Here is a 21,375-nt window from a genome sequence, read left to right as displayed (position 1 = left end):
TGCTTTTAGATTTTATTGGGGTCTTAACATTTCCTATTTCACATTCACCATTTTGAATAACATTGTCTTTGACAACAACTGATTTCTTTTGTCTTTGCAAATCATTTGGCACTATATCTGGATACATTCTTGAGCGATACCAATATTTCCCACTGTTTTCTTCCAGCACAAACTCACGATATTTTAAACACCCGTCCTCATGGTAAAGTTTGCAGTGAGTAACTGTCATTGACATGCATGCCACCTTACATCGATAATACTTGAAACGGTCCATAGTTTGTACCCTGAAAGAAATACACGCTAGCAATACAATTTGAATGAAAATAGACACATACAGGGTATATATACTAGTAGATGTAGTCGTTTAGCATACATCATGTACATGTGAACTCATTCATATCTATAGAATAATAGTCAGTTAGGTGTTTATCCTTACACGATTTCGTTTAAGTCAGGTTTTATCCATTCTTCCTGAAAACCCAAGTCGGTTATCAACTCAAAGTTAGGTTTTTATCCCTTTTTTCTCGCTCTCAGCACATTTGAAAGTGTATTGTGTCAATATGCAGTGGGCTAACAACATAGGGTAAAGGGCCTATAAAGCAGTACAGTTTTGCTTCCAAAAAAAAAAAAAAAAAAAAAACAAAAAAACAGTAGGGGCAATAAAAGCATATAAGTATTCTTTAAAATTTTTATAAAAAAATTTCATTGAATATTTTGCCTTGTTCGTCGGTATTCCAACTGAAAACACAAGTGTTAATATATCTCATATGATACATTTTGAAATAAATATACACTTGATCAGTGGAGACAGATATAACAACCGAAACATACCTTTATACATCGAAATTATAGAGAAACAAAATTGTATCGGCTTTACATCCACCATGTTGGCACTGAGTCAGGGTCGCTGAACAGAGTCAAGATTATACGGGTTAATAGATTTCGCATTGACTGTTAGTCTATCCATCTGTACGTCAGAGATTTTGTGTTACACATATTACCGAAAGTATTGAACAACATGGAATTGTATAAGAATGTAATTCAACATGGTGTGTGATGCATTCGAGTTTTTAGCACGTATGAACACAAAGTGCCCAATGTGAGCTATTGTAGCACTGTGTCCGTCGTCAATCTTCGTCCGTCGTCGTTCTCAGCTTCACTGTTAACATTCTAAGAGGTTGCGACTTTTTCCCAGTCGTAATGAAACTTAATAAAGAATATTTCAGCAGATTTTGAGACTGGGATATTCTCTGATCAAACACTATGTGACCAGGTCAATTCATAGAAAACCATGTTAACGCAGACAGATTTAATGTTTTCTAGCGGATCTATATTAGATCTGGTCAAAGTTCCCGTACTTGGATTCAGTGTTGTTATATATATTGGTCCTTTGGGATCATGAATTCCGCTTAAGCCGGTGTAAGAGAACGTGACTGGTGTTGCACATTCCACTATCTCTCATGAACAGACTCAATAAAACCGAGTGTGTTATTATTTTGCTTGGTTGCCTTCTATGCATTCAAAGAATATTCTTACAAACTTTATTGTCTATATAAAACTTACAGCAGTTTTGAAACTGGTTTATATAAGGTCAAAAATAAATGTCACTAGGTGAACTTTAAGAAAAAAACATTATTAACACAGTAGAGGCCATGATTTAAATTCCAACTTTATGAAACCCGGTTATAATGTTTTACTTTATAAAAACGGGCTTCCGTTGTCAATGGTTAACGTCTCTAACTTCGAATCACTCCCCCCTCACTCGGGGCGTTGAATTCTTCACATGAGGAAGCCATCCTGCTGGCTTACGGAAGGTCGTTGGTTCTACCCGGGTACCCGCCCATGATAAAATAATGCAAAGCGAGGCACCTGGGGTCTTCTGCCAGCATCACTGCTGGAAAGTCATTATATGACCTATAATTTGTCGGTGCGACGTTAAACACGTTTGAAGATTAAAAACTGATGCAAAATTAAACGATTTGACCTTGCTTCTGACGGCGTTTGAAGCAGTTCGCTAAAATCTATTTGACAGTTTTCTTTTTTTACAGTGACGGCTTAAAATGCGTAACCATTAGAATGACTTCTGCGATGATCAATCAAGCGGTTCATGAGAAGAAGTTGTTTTAAGATTTTGTTTTCTATTTTTAGCTCTGACAGCCTCTTAAAAGGCCAAGCTTAGCCATTTAAACAAAACTGAGAGAAGTAATGACCCATCAAGCCGTTCATGAAAAGAAGTCGTTCAAATGTTTTTAATGTAATTTTTTTTAAATCTGTCAAGACCTAGCGGAACCATTTGACAAATGTGAGATAACTCCATATGCTACAGACCAAGTGGTTTATGAGAAGTAGTAGTTTAAAGGTTCTTTTTTAAAAAAATGTTTTGCTCCAGTAGCCCCTGAAACGAAACAAATGCCTCATTTGCACAACATTGGGAGATGACATAGTATTGATGCTACAGATCAACATTGATGAAGATCCGTCAAGCTGTTCATGAGAAGAAGTTCCTTAAAGATATTTGTATTTAGTGGCCCCTAAAAGTCATTTATAGCTATATCTATTTTTAGCTTTAGTGTCCCATAATATGGGCCGGGTGCCCCCATTTGAACTACTTTGGGACATGACCTAATAGCGATGATATAAGCCATGTTTTATGAAGATCCATCAAGCGTAACGCTCTGGCGGACCCTAAAAGAGGTCATGATGATTTTATAAATCTGTCAGAGGACGTTATGATTATACTACAGATCAAGTTTAATAAAAATGTATCAATTGGTTTATGATAAAAAGTTGCTTTAAGATATTTGTACTCTAGCGAACCTTCAAAGGGCCAATCTCTATTTTCGAAGAACAAAACCTGATAGAGGTAAATGCAAGGATGCTACTGGCCAAGTGTGAAATGATTCTAACCAGCAGTTTCAGAGGAGATGTTTAAGTAAAAATGTTTACGACGGACGATGGACGACCGATCATCCGCATAATACATGCGTATTTTCTAATGGTCACAAGTATACACGTTTTCACCTCTCAGTTCTACACAAATTACTCTAATGATAGTACATATTGCTGCTCCATTTCTTCTGATAATTGCTTATCATCATACCAGTATTTTTACCATAATTCATTTTTCCGACAATATAAAATTTTCACTTCATCCGTCAAACAAGTGTTAGTAATCATCTTTAAAATTGTTACTTTTACATTTCTTTTTATTTTTGGTTTAATATTTAAGTTAATCAAAAGGGACATTTTGTCCGCCTTGTCAACTTGAGAAACAGTTCGTGTTACTGTCTTAAGCATTTGTTATTGAACAATCGAGAGCTTTCAACAGAAAAGTATTTAACATTGTACTTAGATCCCGATTTTTTCCTAAGTTGGGTGGTACATTGTAACAGGTATGGGTATGCCGTTGAATTAGTCATTTCTTGGAAAGTCCATATAATATCAAACAATTCATTCACATCACATGTAAAACCATCAGGGTATGTCAAAAATGTGGGTGTACCGATTATTTTGAGGCATGTTACAATATTTGTAGTACATTATGACAATAAAATTCTAGATTACTTTAATTACCCTGAACCCGTAATTCACCATTATCATTATCATTTACAAACGTTCAGAACTGACACATTATGGCCATGGGGGATGGGTAGAAAAGCTGTCAGGTTTTGTAGGCCACTCAGTCCGTCTAGTGCTTCCTGACAGTTGTGATAAAAACGGTGCAAAAACCTAACACTGCAAAATATGTACACACTCAACAAAAAAAACAAAAAAAAACAACAAAAAAAAAAAAAAACACACACCAAAAAACCGCATGAACCAAAGACTCATGTACTCAGTACCTTGACAGAAGGCAAAGCAATAACAAAAACACCATTCAGGGCCAGATTCGAGTGTAAAAACGTCCTTGTATTAAAACTATATGGAATGTCTGTTTCGTAAGGATGGTATGGATAATATATTTGATGCTTTGGAAAGCAGGCCTCCAATAAGATACGACAAGTGTGAATCTCCACTTCAGCTTTGCATATAAGTAATGGGTCACTCCACCTTAATAAGTGAAACCAGGCAGTCTGAAAGACAGCTATATCCCCCGCCGCTGTTATGGATGGTGAAAGGGTTGATGGTGTTGGGTGGAGGCATTGACTTTGTTAAGTATATTTATAGTCCATGCATGAGGAAAACAATTTGAATATACTTCAAGGGGTTTAGGAGATAGAGAGCAGACACAAAATGGAAGGCTCAAACCTTTGACCTTGACTTGTGACCTTGACCTTGTGCCGACATGGCTGACTCATGAGATCTGAAAATTGTCTTGATAGAGGTGACCAGGTTTTATGAAAATCCTTCAAGGGGTGTAGGAGATATAGAGCGGACACAAAATGGAAGGCTTAAAATTTTGACCTTGCGTTGTGACCTTGACCTTGCGCCAACATGGCTGACTCATACGTTCTGCATGTCTTGATGAGGTTATCATTTGAACCAAATTTCATGAAAATCCTTCAAACGTTTGACCTTTAGCTGTGACCTTGACCTTGAGCCAACATGGCTGACACATTAGTTCTGCAAAATGTCTTGATAATGTGATCATTTGACCCAAGTTTTATGAAAATCCTTCAAGGGGTTTGGAGATACAGAGCAGACACAAAATGGAAGGCTCAAAACATTGACGTTGCGTTGTGACCTTGACCTTGAGCCGATATGACTGACTCATGTCTTCTGCACATTGTCTTGATGAGGTGATCATTTGACCCAAGATTTATGAAAATCATTCAAGGGGTTTAGGAGATACAGAGCGGACACAAAATGTTTCGGACAGACGGATGGACGGAAGGACAGACGGACGGAGACCATTCCTATAACCCCCACCAAATTAATCTTCTTGTATTTCTTTTGTGAACCATTTGGTTATGAAAGTATCGCTTAAACAAGTGTGTACATTCTATATGTTATTATTTAAATTCCAAGTGATTTCGTGCCCTAAAACACACGTTTTGCAATTCATAACTGCGACTTCCTTGGTTCTGATCTTTTGCTACAAAACAAAACGCTTATAAAGCAGCACCGATATCAATATGTATATTAAAGTACAGATGAATGACAACTAGAAGTAAATAAAATGTCTAGTAAATAACTTTTAATAAACCTTTAAGGTCTTAATTCAAGTCTCACTGATTACTGAAGATGACTTTGCATCATTTTCACTTCATTTTGATTTTAGTAAAAGACCGCCACTGGGTACGCTTAAACAGCTACACTCGAGGTCATTGGTTATGAAATACAAAAAAGGAATAAACTATACCAAGGTCTTGGAAACAATGTGGTGCTCGAAAACTATAATGTTACATTACACCACGATAGTGCAATGTGGGTTCGAAACCTCGCTTAGTTTGTAGAATTACTCAGTTGAGGAAGCCATCCAGCTGGCTTTCGGAAGGTCAGTGAATCTATTTAAAGATACGTGAAACAATGCCCGGAGAGGCATAAGACCGTGACTCTACACCCCCTCCCCCCTAAAAAGTACTTTTCTTTATGACGTCATAAATTGTTCCAGTACCTGTCCCCTAAAAGATATATAGAATGTTCCTTATTTGTAAACTATATTTTAATCTGCATTACTTTCAATGTACAAATATTGTAACTGTATTGCTAACAGTTTCTTTTTTAACTTTATTCAGCCAATGTTCAAATTAGACCTGCATCTTTTGCCATTGCATAAAAAGCGGAAGATGAATTCTGTAACAACGATTTTGGTGCGTCAAATTCATGCACTTCTCCGTCTCTCAGCACAAGTATTCTGAAATACATGTAGAATGTTTTATAGAAATATGCTTTAGGAAAAACAAATTTTTTTTGCCATATTTACCATGAACACCTTCCATAAAATAGCATCGTTAAATAATACATCATATATAAGTTTCGTTTAATCAAAAAGAAAGTACTTTTGAGAAATTCTGCCAAACAAATCCGTGTCATTTTCAAGCAAAATGCACTCATTACTATTCATGGAGTGAATATGTTTCTGTTTTTTAAGATGGATAAAAATTAAGCATAAATTCTGCCAAACTTTTGTTGAAAAAATAGAATTAAAGAAAAAATACCACAGTCAACAAAATGTATCGTTTCGCATTCATAGCGTATTAATGAAATGTCTATTTTTACTATCGAGCATAAGCATTCGAGATCAGATTCACTAATCAGGTTTTTGTAATATTTCTTTGTATTAATGGTGATTTAAACACCCAGTACTTGATGTCTTATATAAGCAACCCACCTATCATAATCCATTACTGTGTTCAGTCTATGAGCTATTGTCAGTACAGTGTAGTCTCTAAACTCTGTATTTATTGTGTTCTGAATGAGAGCATCTGTTTCTAAATCAACTGCAGCAGTTGCCTCGTCCAAAACAAGAATTTTGCTCTTCCTTAGTAAACTTCTGGCCAAACACATCAACTGTCGCTGACCCATGCTACATGAAAAAATAATGAAATCTGTTTCTATGGATATCAACACAAAGTCCAAACTACTTCATTGTTTAAAAACATTTGTCGGCCTAAATAATCAAGAGTGATCCAAAAGGAGCATTCAGCCTATTATTTAATATACCATCAAAAATTAAAAAGATCGCTTACCTCAAATTTTGACCTCCCTCTCCCACTTCATATTCTAATTTTGAAGGTAAATCTCCAACAAATGATTTCAGATGCGAATGTTCTAAAGCAGTCCAAATTGCTGAGTCATCATGATCACCTAGGGGGTCAAGATTCATACGCAAACTTCCAGAGAACAAAAGCGGTTCCTGTAAAATGCATGTGAAATATATGGTGCATATCGAAAATAAACTCAAGTCAGCAGACATATTTGTAAGCATATTAAAACTGAAGTTATTTCTGAAGAGTAAGGGAATTATGTAGAAGTGATTTATTATGTGTATTGCTTAGACAAGACAATGTAGAAATGTGCGTATAAAATGAATATTAAATTGATGATTAATGAAATCAAAGGCAATTGTAGTCAACTCTATACATGTATATATTTGTTTAACCATGCAAGAGGACTTCAAAATGTTTACGATCTACATTTCTGTTAATGTTGAGATCAGACTGTTTCCTGTCTCAAATACTTTTTACCTGAGGTAAAATTGTTAGTCTCGATCTCAAGTCAAACAATCCAAGATGCCCGATGTCCTGGCCATCTACAAGTATTCTGCCGCTAGAGGGCTCTATAAGTCTGAACAAAGATAATGTGAGAGAGGATTTTCCAGCACCAGTGCGACCAACTATACCAATCTACGATATAAACAAAAATTATTCAAACAAAATATAATTATTGAAGGTTATTTTTGTTTCTTTTAATAAACTTGGGTATCGCGAACTTATTATACAATGGAAAATAGAACATCTTAAACAAGAGATCACAGAGTGATCTTGGCGCCCACCATTGAGCCATTTTTGAATGTTCCAAATTTCAAGACTAGCTCAAAATCCTAAGAGTAGGTAACTATGTCAGAATCCAGGACATCACAGGACTTCTAATACCAATCCAATTTGGTAGTTTTGAATTCAAATATGGACAGAATATGGGATCTGAAACAACAGATTTGTACATAATGTATTTTCATATTTAGGTTTTTAAAAACAGTATTTCAGGTTCTATTCAAAATGAACTGTGAAGTAGGTTAATTTGTTTAAATTATGTGAGAACTTAACACGTTTGCCAAGTATGTTTGAATACCCTAACCTTTCTTCACTATTATAGAGGAGTGTCATATTACAAGTATATGGAGTTAACTGCTTTGTCTTTGTAAGTAATTTCCAAGAGTTATTGGACCCTTAATGGTACATTTTGATTAGATAAATTATTTTGTTCATACAACTTTAAATAACATTTAAATTTCATGCTTGAAAAATTCAGCCTGGTTGAGCACACAAGTTAATAGAAAATGAAAATATAAAGAAAAATGTTGCCCAAATCATATGTGACTTAAGTGCTTGAATATCAATTCCCAAAGTTTCCTACAAATCGATGATTATTGGTCAAAATCCAATACACAACCTTTAAGCTTTGGACTTAAAAGCCTATTTAATGTATTCTTCAAATTGCTAAATCTTAAAAGTAGGTCACAAGGTCAAAATGTAAGTAACCAGAGAGAAAAACTTTGCAAGTAGTCCAAATTTCAAGGGTGTAGCTTGAAATTCTAAAAGTAGGTCACGAGGTCAAAATCTAGGTCAACTGTGGTCAAAGTTCACTTTTGCATGCAAATCTGAGCAAGTGCCCTAAATTTCAAGGCTGTAGCTTGAAATCCTAGTAGTTCGCAATGTCAAACTTTAGGTCAACTGAGGTCAAAATTTAATTCTGCATGCAAAACTGGTCAGCCGTGGTATACTATGACCTGGTGACATTTTTTATTTGTTTTTTGAGCAACAGTTTTCAAATTTCATCCATATGTATAGTTTTGCATGACAAAATGAACTTTGACCTTAGATCACTTAACAAAAGGGCCCAAAGGGGTTATTGTTACTAACAAGGAATCGGTAAAACCGAATGATGCTCCCCAAAGCATGTGCTTGACCTCTCTTCAAATCATTTGAACGTCTCGTCAAATTATTGGAAGCGCAGTTCAATTCAGGTGATTTGCACCATACTTTAATTGATTTAAACCTCTCTTTAATCTATTTTAAATGCATGCATCAAATGATTTGCACCACACATCAAATAGTTTGAACATGGCATTAAATGAATTAGAGTGGTTCAAATATTTGAAGACAAGTATAAATATTTTAAGAGTTTCTGAAGACTTGTAGTATAGTTTCTTAAATTGAAATATACATTTTTTTAATAGAATGCAATACAACTAAAATTGCATGCACAAAAGCACACTATTATCATTTCTTATAAATTACATAAGCAAAGTACATTCAAACTTGTCTGTAAAGACCACCCATTGGAACAGCAATAAGTGGTCTTTGTTGGCAGGAGGTAACTGGTTAAATACTGTTGGAAGATAAAAATGATGGTCTTTGCATAAGGGTTTTGTAATAGTGGTCTTTGTTCACAGGTGCTCTTTAACACAGGTTTGACTTTAATTTATAAGTACCATGTTTATCAGATTACATAAAGATTGTTTGATCATCATTTATTACTCAGAATTTGCAATGTGATATACATTGTCTCAGTTAATATAACCAGGAACAATATGAAAAGGCTCATCGGCAGTATACACAGACTGTTCTCCACATGATTCACAAAAATAAGTTGAATTTCAAATATAAAAACCCAATATTTATACAGCCACTACATGAATGAGCAAAATTAATTCCAAAATCATTTAACTGTTCTACAGTAATCCAATAGTGTGTTTCTGTACAAATCTGAAAACATCAAACTATTTTATTATTATATAATTGGCACAAAGAACTGCAGCACGGTTTATCTTTTGCTTTAATATTTTAAATAATTTTGTCAGTTGTAAACTGAAATTGTGGTGAAAGCTGATATTCACCTGTCTAACATTTTACAGCCTTCTGGAGTAATACATTTTACCTAAACAATTCAGGATGGAATGTTTTTGCACAGTATATTATATCATGATCAGACAAGTTTTCCGGGATCACATCACTTACGACATTGCATGTGTTTGTGTAGATCTGATCTATTGTGGTTTTCTAGACTGTGGTTGGTTTTAATATCAGCTGCTGGCAAACAAAGGTCCTTTCCTTGAAATTTTCTAAGTTTGCAGATTGGTCATTGTTTATATTGAGATCTCCCAGAATGAAAACAGGTTTATCACAGCTAACATGGGTCTTCACTACCTCTAGAACTGATTTTAATCTTTCTGTTGTCAGTTTTTTGTTTGTTTGTTTTTTTGTACAGGAACACTGCTTGTGTTTCATTTCCTTTAATGGTGAGGTTCAAGAAAATGAATTCCATACCATTTTCACTATATTTCCTGATCTTATTTACAATAGCGCTATTCTGTACAAACACTGCTACACCATAGCTTGGTCTTTTTCCTGAGGAACCCTGTTGATCAGCTCTGTACAATGTAAATCCTGGTAAACCATAATTGTCTGAACTTTCTGATGGAAATAAACGTGATTCACACAAGCCAATAACGTCAGCATTACGTATATTTGGCTCTTGTCTTACATCCTCCATGTGTTTGTGTAACGACCTGGTATTATGGAAAAGAATCTCCACATAGGAGTCGTCAATATCATATAGAGGTCGGTAGCAAAGTTTCATTGGGGTTTCACGCAGTCTTTCCATTTCAGTGTTTACTTTCCGGTCAACCTTCAGTGCCTTCTCATTCAAGTTGAGAATGTGCAGATTCTCTAACTTGCGAACTCTTGATAATGCCACGTAATGAATATGTGGTGCTCCGAAACTTGAACTAAGGTCTACAACAAGTTCATCTACAGTTGCACCTTGCGCTTTATGGACAGTTTTTGCTGCTGATGGTACGAGTGGAAACTGTACACGTTCATATGTTTTCCTGTTAAAAAGACATGTGCGTTTCTCCTCAAAAATTGGTGTTTAAGATCTGTCAATGCTAGTGTGATACAAATGTCTGAATACAGACCTTCTCTTCTTGCCAATTTGTTCATCAGAAAAATAAATCCAAAGGATAGCTGGTCTAGCATTTGAAGTTTCCTTGTATTTAATGTAATTCAATACTCCAGTTGCACCATTGGTCAATCCATCTTCAACAGACACGTTTATTGGTAAATCACATGTCATCCCAACAGCTGCTTCCAATATAGTTGGAAGATTTCCTGTGTCATTGTGTTTCTTTTCTTTTTTATCCTTTTCTTTAATAAGGTTTGCTTTAGAATCTTGGGAGATATTTGCAGGTGAAATAACAGAAGTATCTGCCTTGATATCTGCTTTGACTGAATCCAGCTTTTCAATGAGTAAGGTGTTGAAAGCATCAACTCTCTTGTTTTCTGTAAATAAATGTAATGCCTTGTTTGGATCGTTTAACGAGTTTGTATCAGTAATGCGTGACTTCAAGACTGCAAGGTCACTCTTAGTTAGCTTATTGATTCTCAACCTGTTGAGCAGTTCTGAAAACTCTAAATCATCCTTCTGTCTCATGATTTCTTCTAATTCATACATTTGAAAATGTTCCTTCCACAGGTTCTTTGCTAGAGAAATTCGCAGTTCTTCAAAAATCCAGGACTCTCCTACTGATGAAAATTGATAGAGAACACCAACAGCTATGATGCTTATTCCACCAAAATCTTGCTTTTTGCCTGTTAATTCTGTGAGTCTTTGGTGAATAAAGGCCAACTTTTTATTTCCAATCATAGAAATTTCATCAATGATGACAACCGTGAGATTCTTGAATGTGGTGCGAAATGTATTCAACTCATCACTGTGCATATGCTGTTCTTTCTGGAACATTTTCTTGTGAAAGGCTGAATCTATAGTCGAGCCATTTATATTCTATGCTGCATTATTATGGCCTGATTTAAACACTTTGAAACTATGCCATTTATGATTTGAAATTGATATGCACTTCAATTTCCACTGATTTTAACTGATTCCATTCATGTATAATATTCACATTTTGCTGGCCTTCTTGTAGCTAAAACATTTCAGCTCAGAGATGTTTATATGCTGTTCCGTGTCTCTGAGCTGAAACTAATCCCGTACTGACACCTTACCAGGAATCGTGCCAGAAGTCTGTCACGCTTTAATTTCATCAAACGAAATGCAAAATATATTGTATTATAATGTATCAAATATTGCCATAATAATGCCTGTAGTTCAGTTTGCTAAACAAATCTGTCTTTGTCACAGACATTATTTTAACGATACTTTGGTAAATTTTAAATTAAGATCAAGATTGACTGAAAAAGTGATTCACAAATAACTGAAGTGGGTTTTGTTTTTCAACAACATGTGTTAATTTGTTAGACCTCCATGGATGTAAATATTTCTAACATTCCACATTGTGCTAGATACATTTATCTGTTCAGCTATCAAATTCACACTTTACTTGTTGCTTTTTCAGCAATAATGGGGATTTTATATCAGTCAAAATAAATGAATTTCATGGACTTGCAGACACTTGCTGTAGATGACAGATAGCCTGATAATAGAGCTAATGTTTATGGTTAATTTTAATCATGAGAGATATGTAGAAGTTGATTTCGGGTCAAAGCATGTCATTCCTCGGATAAAAGAAGACAGCATCATGAAACACAGAGAGGATTACAAATTTATTGTTTTGTTGTTTTTTGTTGTCTTTTTTACAAGCAGAGATATATATAATAAGAATACATTTGTAAAGTACAATGTACGTACATTATACTTGAAAGTGACTATAACTAAAACAAATTAAAAGTAATAATTCTGTATAACTGGTCTGTTCCTGTTTATTATCTAAAAACAATGCTAATTTGCTTTATCTTTGAAAGTGATACCAATATCACAATTCAGACGTGAATGAACACACATGGCCAAAGCTGTAAGCTGTAATTTTTGCTTATCAAGATAACCTGTCACCACAGCAAGTAGCAACAAGTTTGTTATTGCATGCCTTATGACCGGAGTCAGCGATAAATAGCATGCAATAACATATACTTGATATTTGTTTAACATTGTAGTCTGACAGTTTTTCCATTAAAAAGGAGGGAATGCATTAATTTGTATTATCATAGGAGTTAATTGGATGTTAACAGAGCATGAGACTATAGTCTGGGAAATTGTTTATGTTATCAGACAGTTTTATCATGCTTTGTTAAAAACAATTAAAATGTAATTGTTTGTAAATAATTGAGATTAAACCAGTGTGAACACTTTATGGAGTGTCAGGACCAGGTGAACTTGAGATGTTAATGATAACCTTGTTATATGAATTTTTGAATATAAGGTACTTTCTGGGGGATGTAGTAGAGACATTATAACATTATAACTCCGCTTACTTCATTATAGTATCCAATCAGAGAGAGTGTATATATGTATGTATATAGAGGATGCTGTTATACTTGATACTTGAGATTGAGATATTGAGTTATAGTTACATAAATAAAAGATATATAACCAACCGATTTATGGTCAGTTACCTTTAAACATTAAATATTACAATAATTAATAAAGTTTAAATGTTACCTTACACATGCTGTAAATATCAGGTTCTTGGAAGTCAACTTGGTACTGTTATATTATCCTCAATTAAAATATAATCACACTGTAGTTTATATAACAACTAATGCATTGTGTGTTAAAGATTCTTCACAATACTTTCCAATGGCTCTTTTATATACTGACCTAAAAAGTAATTTACATCCTGTTCCCTCTGGGTTCCACAGCAATGTGTTATGCTTGATAAATCTCATTGAGAACTGGTAGCCTCAGTTGTATACACACACAGGTGCTTTTCATTTATCATTAGGTACATTGTACATGTACAGATAAATTAGATACATGTACTTGTAATTTTAGAGTTCAATTTTTTATGCATTCTTAATCGTATTTATATAAAAATATGGAGCAAAAATGATTGAAATTTTAAAATGTCACAGTATTTTATTTTATAGCTTAATATGTCTTCTTTTAACTCACTGCGGTATTATAAATTTATCTAGATCCCTTTTATTAAATTGATTAAATTTGCAATGACAAACTAATTAAACTGTTAAAGCAGCTTCTGTCTATGCAAATAATACCATGTTCAGACTGAACATGTGTATTATTATTGTGCGGGCTCTAATTGGTGGTTGAAATAAAAAAGCCATTAAAATATAATCTAGTCTGCATTCACACTAGGCAGTAGAATGTGGATTAAGGTATATACATGCAAGAGTCATGAATATCTATAAGCACTGTTGCATTATGGGAAGAAAACATGGATATAGAAACATAATTGTTTTATAGAATGGTTTGTAATAAACAAAAAAGCTAACAAACAAGGAGGCCTGCAGATATATGAAGGATATGTACAATTCACAGTCATTGAATCCATTGTTTATAAACACTAGAAATAACCATGCGGTATTCTCCCGCCAAAATGTCAGATTTGGTGGAAAGCCATCAATAGATTTTAAAACCGTAATATTCAACATATGTGTTCACACTAGTCAAATAAATGTAGATTAAATTTTAACGTAGTTTTAATTTTACATTATTTTTTTTTATTAATCCACTTTACCTTCAAATGAAACACATTCTAATACACATCGTGTGTGGAAACAAACTGGATTAAAAAATAAAACCCTTTTAAAACAAATTTAAACCCGAGTTTGAACAGAGTATAATGCATGTATAGTCAAACCTGTTTGTAAAGACCAACAATGGGAACAGCAAGAAGTGGTCTTTGTTGACATGTGGTCTATCTTAATGAGTTTAATATTAACTTATAATGATGGGAGTTAAAAATGGTGGCCTTTGCAGACAGGAAGGCTGTAACCTGAGAAATGTGAAAGTAGGTCACTAGGTCAATTTTAAGGTCAAAGTTTATTTCAGTACACAAAACTATGCACGTTGTCTGAATTTCAAGGTTGTAGCTACAGAAATGTGAAAGTAGGTCACTAGATCAATTTCAAGATCAAAGTTCATTTCGGTAAAGAAAACTATGTATGTGCTTGTAGCTTGAGAAATGTGAAAGTGGGTACTAGGTAAAAGTCATGGTCATATTTCATTTCGGTACACAAAACTATGCACGGCTTCAGATTTGAAGGCTGTAGCTTTAAAATGTGAAAGTAGGTCCTTGGTCAAACGCTCCTAAGGGTAAAGGGTAGGTAAGCCTTTCTAGAGGTTTGGGGCCCTCTTTTACAAAACAACACACCTTCCTACTTATAATAGACACTAGTCATTTTATACAACTGTCAAAAACAAGTATCTGATTAATATTAAAGTGTACCCACCCAAATGATGTTGCCACCCAAACATTTTGCATTAATAAAATTCTTGAACATATGAGGAATTTTGAGAATTTGCACTAGCCCTGTACTTAATAAAAGAATTATCAGTTATAATTTCTGTGAGTATAATATAAACAACAAAATAAGAAAAGTACTGGTCTTGTTGATCTTTTAGTATCGTCTCTTTCTTTAGATAATTTTCTTTAGGAAATTTTGTTCCAGAATTTAAGACAATTTGCAACAAAATTTCAAAGTTGTACATTTTTGCAAAATGACGGTTCTATGTAACCTTTAAGATTTAGGTATCATAATTTTCTTTCTGTTTGCAAAAAATGTTTAGTCAAAGTTGCAATTTATTATAGATTGTAACAAAAAATGTTTCTCTAATTTCTTACTTATTTTTCCAATGCATATTTTTTTTATTATAACTTGTCATTAAAGAAGCTCAATTACAGTAGTTAAGCAGTGAATTATGAGCCAGCTCTTTCACTTACTGTATTAAATCAGTTTGTATATAAATCACACTAGGCCTTTATAATTACTGTGAAAATTGGGGTTTGCTTTTCTGCATTATTAATGATTTTTCCCTTGAAATTAATTTTTAAAATTTCTCCTATCATTATCACAGACAGACATTAAATCATGTTTTCTTTCTTCTAAACATAAGACAGACACCAAGTTTGAATTTGATTTTTTTCCAACAAGTTTCGTTTTGCAAGATCATATCAAAAAACTATTGCAAAAAGTAATTCTAAAAGACAATCGGTCTATTTCACCTGCAAATATCGGTGGAATCTTTTAAGAAAAAACAAGCACTTAATGTATGTAAAAATTCTGCAACTGGGTGTGATTATTACCGGATATGTATCAAGGATCAGCCCAGGTAGATGCTTGTAATCTTGACATGGTATCGATAGTATCTGATAGTGCTGGTAGTGCCGATTTTGATTTGATTAAATTTCAGACTGAGTCTGCTGTCTTGAAAAGTAAGAGATAAAAGTTCAGATTGATTTAAATCAGGCTTACATTGTTGTGAGAAATAACTTTTCCTTCAGTTTTGATATGCATCTCCTTTAGACATGACATTTGTGTTCAGAAATTACTGTCTGTGTTTATCCCAGGAAACTGAAAATGAAATTGCAAAAAGTTACTGAGAATAAGTGTTCATCATCCATATAGAACTACATTCTCCTTCAATTTGAAGTGGGTAGATTATAGGTACACTCAAATGACGTTACAATAACAAAGCATCTAAGCTACATCCTTTCATGAAATCTTGCCATTTATTATGTAAAAATACATTTTACTTCAAAACAAATTACCTGAGATCTATTCCAAGAATCGGAGCAGCATACAAATTGTACTGTAATGTTAAGAACAGATGTTGTTTATGGCAAGGATATGTTTTGTATTATTTTGTAAATTAATATAGATTCTGTCTTGTTAGCGCAAACATCCTTATGAAATTGTTTAATTTAAGGAAGAAAGCTTAAATGCGTCTGAGTCGTAAGTAAGAGATTTAAACCAACCCTTACGAAAATGAAATATGGAAACAAGCTGGCATTAAGCTGCAAGGTAACTGTCAATGATCTGGCAACAGTCTGTCAAAAAAAAAAGGTAACTGGAAATAATCTGACTCCTATATGGGAACAAACTTCCAAGAAAAAAAGTTTAGCTGAAAATAATATGGACACTATTTCCATATTATTTCCAGTTTCTGGGAACAATCTGCAAACTATATGACAATAAACTGGCTCATAACAATCAGCATGTAAACACACTGACAATATTGTCAGCTTGTTTCCAGTGTCTGGAAGAAATCTGGCAGGAAAATGGCAAGAAACTGGAAATAAAAAACATAATTTCTATAATCGAATTGAATGAGTACTGAGATACCAGCTTGCATACAAAAACTTAAGCAAAAAATGCTATATGGAAAAAGGGGCTTAATTTTGGAAAAAAGTATAGTTATGGGACCTGCTTAGTACATGTCAGGTCATGACATTGAACAAGTGTGTAATTAGTTTCAATCTATAATTTTGTAAAAAAAAAAAAACAAAAACATAGGGGCATGTCCAATAACTTCTATTCTTTGAATAATCGAGATAAAAATTACATTAAGTGACAATATTGTATGAATTTTCTGTCTGTCTGACAGTACATCGGATATAAATTTACTCAGAGCAGATTCTGACAATGCACTGGCTACACAATGGCAACACACTGGCAATATACCCATCTTAGCAATTTTCACAGCAAAACAAATATTACAAGACACCTTATCAAATGGCCGAGTGTTGCATTTTTCCCTCCAAAACTATTTTCAGTTTTCAATAGTTTTCCAGCACTGATGGGCACATTGTAAAGGTACTTTTTCATCATTTTTCCAGTTACTTGTTTTTCATTGTAACACAGATTCTGTCCGCAACAAGTATTTTTGCTAAACAGATACAGAAATTTTAAAAGTCATGTATTTTCGCTACCCTGTAAAATTAAACTTGCAGATTTACCATAATCTTTGTCAAATTTCCTTTGGTTTCAATATTATATTATATTGCAAATCTTAATTGGTATTAAAATTGAGTCACAAGCAAATGAAGGTTTAAGTCACATTAAAATTCATATTAAACATTAATAAGGATAAATAGAAAAAAATATATACTGACACTAAACTGGAAACAAACTTCCCATACACTGACAATGCTATGACAATACAATGGTAAATAAAGACAATTTTCCTAGAGGGAAATAAAAAAAATTAGTAACACTGAGTAGTAAGCGATATACTGGGATACTAGTCCATCTTTAGCTCAGTAGGTAGAGCGTCGATCTACGGATCATGGGGTCGCGAGTTCGATCTTAGGACGGGGCTTATGTTCTCCGACTATTTGATAAATGACATTGTGTCTGAAATCATTAGTCATCCACCTCTAATTCATGTGGGGAAGTTGGCAGTTACTTACAGAGAACAGGTTTATACTGGTACAGAATTCAGGAAACACTGGTTAGGTTAACTGCCCCCTGTTACATGACTGAAATACTGTTTGAAAAACAGCATTAAACCCAAAACAAACAAACAAAACTAGTCCATCTGCCACACTAATGTATACCCGCTGTTACATGACTGAAATACTGTTGAAAAACGGCGCTAAAACCCAAAACAAAAAAACACTAATGTATAAGTGCTCATAACTTTGTACTTAATAAAGGAATTTAGTTAAAACTTTAAATAATGATAGTTTGCTAAAGTGTTTCTCTTGTCCATGTAAGAGAGCCTGGCATGTTTGTGACTGACTATACACTGACAATACAATGACAACACACTGGCAATATGCCAGTGTGTTGTCAGAAAAAATATTTCCAGTTGACTGGCTGTGCACTGACAATACAAGGACAACAACTGGAAAGTCCAAAAAGCCGCTTGTTGTCAGTTGTGTATCCAGTGTGTTGCCAGATTGACATTGCATACCAGTTTGTTGCCAGATTGTTGTCAGTGTTTATTTCCAGATACCTCTATATAATTTAGCTCCTTCAAATAGTTTTATATGAAAAATCAATGAAATTTTTTTTAAACGTCATTATAAACATCACTGACAACAAACTGTATATAAACTGACAGCAGACTGGAAGTTAAATTTTACAGCTGGTTTTCAGGTCTGGAAATCAGCTGACAAGCACATGGACACATGATGGTTATTCAGTGGCAACACACTGGTTCAGTTTATTGTCAGCTCTGGAAATAGGCTGGCAAGTAACTGGATTTTAGAGTATTATTGACTGGAAACACACTGGACATAAACTGACCACACACTGACAATAGGGAAGGTTTTTCATAAGGGAAGTTACCCCGCAAAATTTCTGTAATGAACTTGTCCATCTATCAATTTGGACAATACCTTTAACTGTTAAAAGGGATGCTATAATCAAAAAGATACCGACTGAATGGCAAACAGTGCATGCAGATCTTGATCAGACTGCACATCCATGCAGGCTGATCATGATCTACGCTGGTCGCAAATGCAGAATTAGTCGTATCCAGCATGATAACCCGGGCCGGTTAAGAACTGTTTAAGATACTGCAAAGTCTTCCACCCTTCCATTTAAATGAAGCAGATAGAGGAGACATGAGGATTAAAAAAAAAAAATAATAATCTTGTATGTAATATACAAAACTCATTTCCATGATGGTCTTTATATTTGCATATTTGATAATCAGATATGGGGGTTTTGTTCTATCAAACCCAATACAGTCTGTAGAGAATAGAAGTGTAAGCCCAAAAGACAGAGTACACGCCATTACAAAAATGGTAGTGAAGATAATGTGTGTCTGTAAGCAGTTTAGAAATTATTTAATGTAACCGCCATGCACAGATTTCCCTCGAGTTTCTAAAAAGCTCTGCCATACCTGAAAAGATTGCATACACCAGACAAAATGTCTCCAGCCTGACAAATAGTTTCCAGACAAAGCCTTTTTGCCAATGATAAAACAATCTACAATTTATATTGGCATATAGACAGACAGTCAGAATTTGCCCTGAGAGAATATCTTAATTGTTTGAACAAAACCTCCATGGGTAAAAAATGTAATTCCATGTTTCCAATTGTTGCGCCTGCTTTTCGAAGAATACGATTTTTTCAACAAACCAGTATTTGTTAATATTCAGATCTTAGTTATTAACAATTTAGGCTTATACCATTTTAGACGAGAAAAATTACTGTTAATTACGTCATGTGAATATTTCTGGTTATGCAAGAAATTGTACTCATATCGTACTCAAAATGCGTAACAAAACAGTAAAATTGCATTTTAATATACTCTGCTTTTGTTTGACAACTGCAGGATAATTTGTTATGTATTGACCTTTTTTCAGGTTTTCTTAGTCAAGATATTCAGTGCTAATAATAGAATGATTTCTATTTTGAGTTATTTATTGATTGGAAGAAGATCTTCAGTGCTAAAAATAGAATGTTATCTATTTTCAGGTGACATAGATAGACAAGAGATACAGTATGTGCTGAATGCAGGAGAAAATGCCAGTTCTGATAGTTTCTTCTTCAAAGTCACAGATAAAGGTAAGCATTCGCGAAATATTTCTGCCAGTTTTGATGGGAACCAAACATGGTAGTGACTACATAATTATGTTTCCAACGATTGCAAAAGTCTTTGCCATCTTTTTGAACATAATAATAATTGAGCCGCGCCATGAGAAAACCAACATAGTGGCTTTGCGACCAGCATGGATCCAGACCAGCCTGCGCATCTGTCAGGATCCATACTGTTCGCTTTCAAAACCCATTGCAATTAGAGAAACTGTTAGCAAACAGCATGGATCCTGACCAGACTGCGCGGATGCGCAGGCTGGTCTGGATCCATGCTAATTCATGACGCGGCTCAATTATGTAATCGGTTTGCTCAGAAGTACAAGTGAGAGGACCAGTGCAGTATATATAGAATTTTGTTTCAGTCAGTGTGAATCGGATGCCAAAGTATATTCTGGCATCCAAGATCAAGGTTCCAGGGTTGCACAGGTGTAGATTGTGGACTTTCTAATTCAGGACTGGAAAAAAAATCGATGTTAATATAATCTAATATAAGAGTGTTACTAAAATAACCAGATATACATCTCAAAATGTTACCTTTATGGTAAGCGATGAATACTACATATATTGCTATGGTTATTTATGTCTCATGTTTTATATCCCTATTGCACATTTATTATGGGCATTCAAGTTCTTTCGAGAGCAACCAGTTTGCCTTTTTTCAGATCTATGAGCCATGTAAGGTCATCTTGTGTCCTACAGGTGGCATTAAAATCACTGAAATTTTATATATAAGAATTTTTAAACAGTCAACAGACAGATAACATGGAAATTATTAATTATATTCAACTTGCTGTAAATTTTTCCTCGGCCACAGTATTTAAATCATAAAAACCTGTGTTTGCTTGTAACGGCTCTGATGAAATGATGAAGAAATCTCTGATGAAATTTTTGAGATTTGCTGAGTATAATTTAAAGAAAAGCTTATAGTTTTGCAATATCAGCATGCATAATGAATGTTTTATTTATTACAAAAAGTAAATCTGCGGTGGATCGTTGAGTGATAATATGTAATAAATTTTGTAAATTATTTGCATACCACCCATTACATATTGCACATTGCAATGTAAATATAGCTTCAATGTTAAAAGTATTTGTCAGCATTATGGAAATTTTGATGAAAGCGACTGCAGAAGAAGTCACGAAGTGTAAGAAACATAATTTACCTTGTTTTTTTTGTAGCTCATCACTCCTTTGAAATGTTAAGAGATGGCAAATCTTTACAAAACACTCCAATAACTTAACAATAATGATGCATTATCAGGTGACTTCTTAAGCATAAATAAAAGTAAATTTTGTTATGTTGAAATGTAGGTGTGCATATTAAAATCGCACTGTCCTCCGTGTGTGTGCGTCTGTGTGTGTGCCCCATGCAAATTCTTTTCCACGCTGTAACACCTGCCAT

General features: G+C 34.2%; 1 protein-coding gene across 1 annotated transcript in view; it reads right to left on the bottom strand.

The window, feature by feature from the left end:
- Positions 1-5,122: 5,122 nt before the first annotated feature.
- The window catches only part of LOC123538484 (multidrug resistance-associated protein 1-like), a 51,825-nt gene continuing 35,572 nt past the window's right edge, over positions 5,123-21,375 (bottom strand). Inside the window, exons 12-17 of the mRNA XM_053544586.1 lie at positions 10,583-11,343; positions 9,964-10,495; positions 7,131-7,289; positions 6,633-6,799; positions 6,275-6,469; positions 5,123-5,797 (exon numbers count right to left, since the gene is read on the bottom strand). Of these exons, the coding sequence (XP_053400561.1) occupies positions 5,686-5,797; positions 6,275-6,469; positions 6,633-6,799; positions 7,131-7,289; positions 9,964-10,495; positions 10,583-11,343 (1,926 nt within the window). The 3' untranslated portion in view covers positions 5,123-5,685. The remainder of the gene's footprint in view (positions 5,798-6,274; positions 6,470-6,632; positions 6,800-7,130; positions 7,290-9,963; positions 10,496-10,582; positions 11,344-21,375) is intronic.

The sequence above is a fragment of the Mercenaria mercenaria genome, chromosome 5, assembly GCF_021730395.1.
Source record: "Mercenaria mercenaria strain notata chromosome 5, MADL_Memer_1, whole genome shotgun sequence".
Taxonomy (NCBI): Eukaryota; Metazoa; Mollusca; class Bivalvia; order Venerida; family Veneridae; genus Mercenaria; species Mercenaria mercenaria.
The sequence above is the reverse complement of the archived record's forward strand: the minus strand, read 5'-3'. Positions and strand labels throughout refer to the sequence as shown.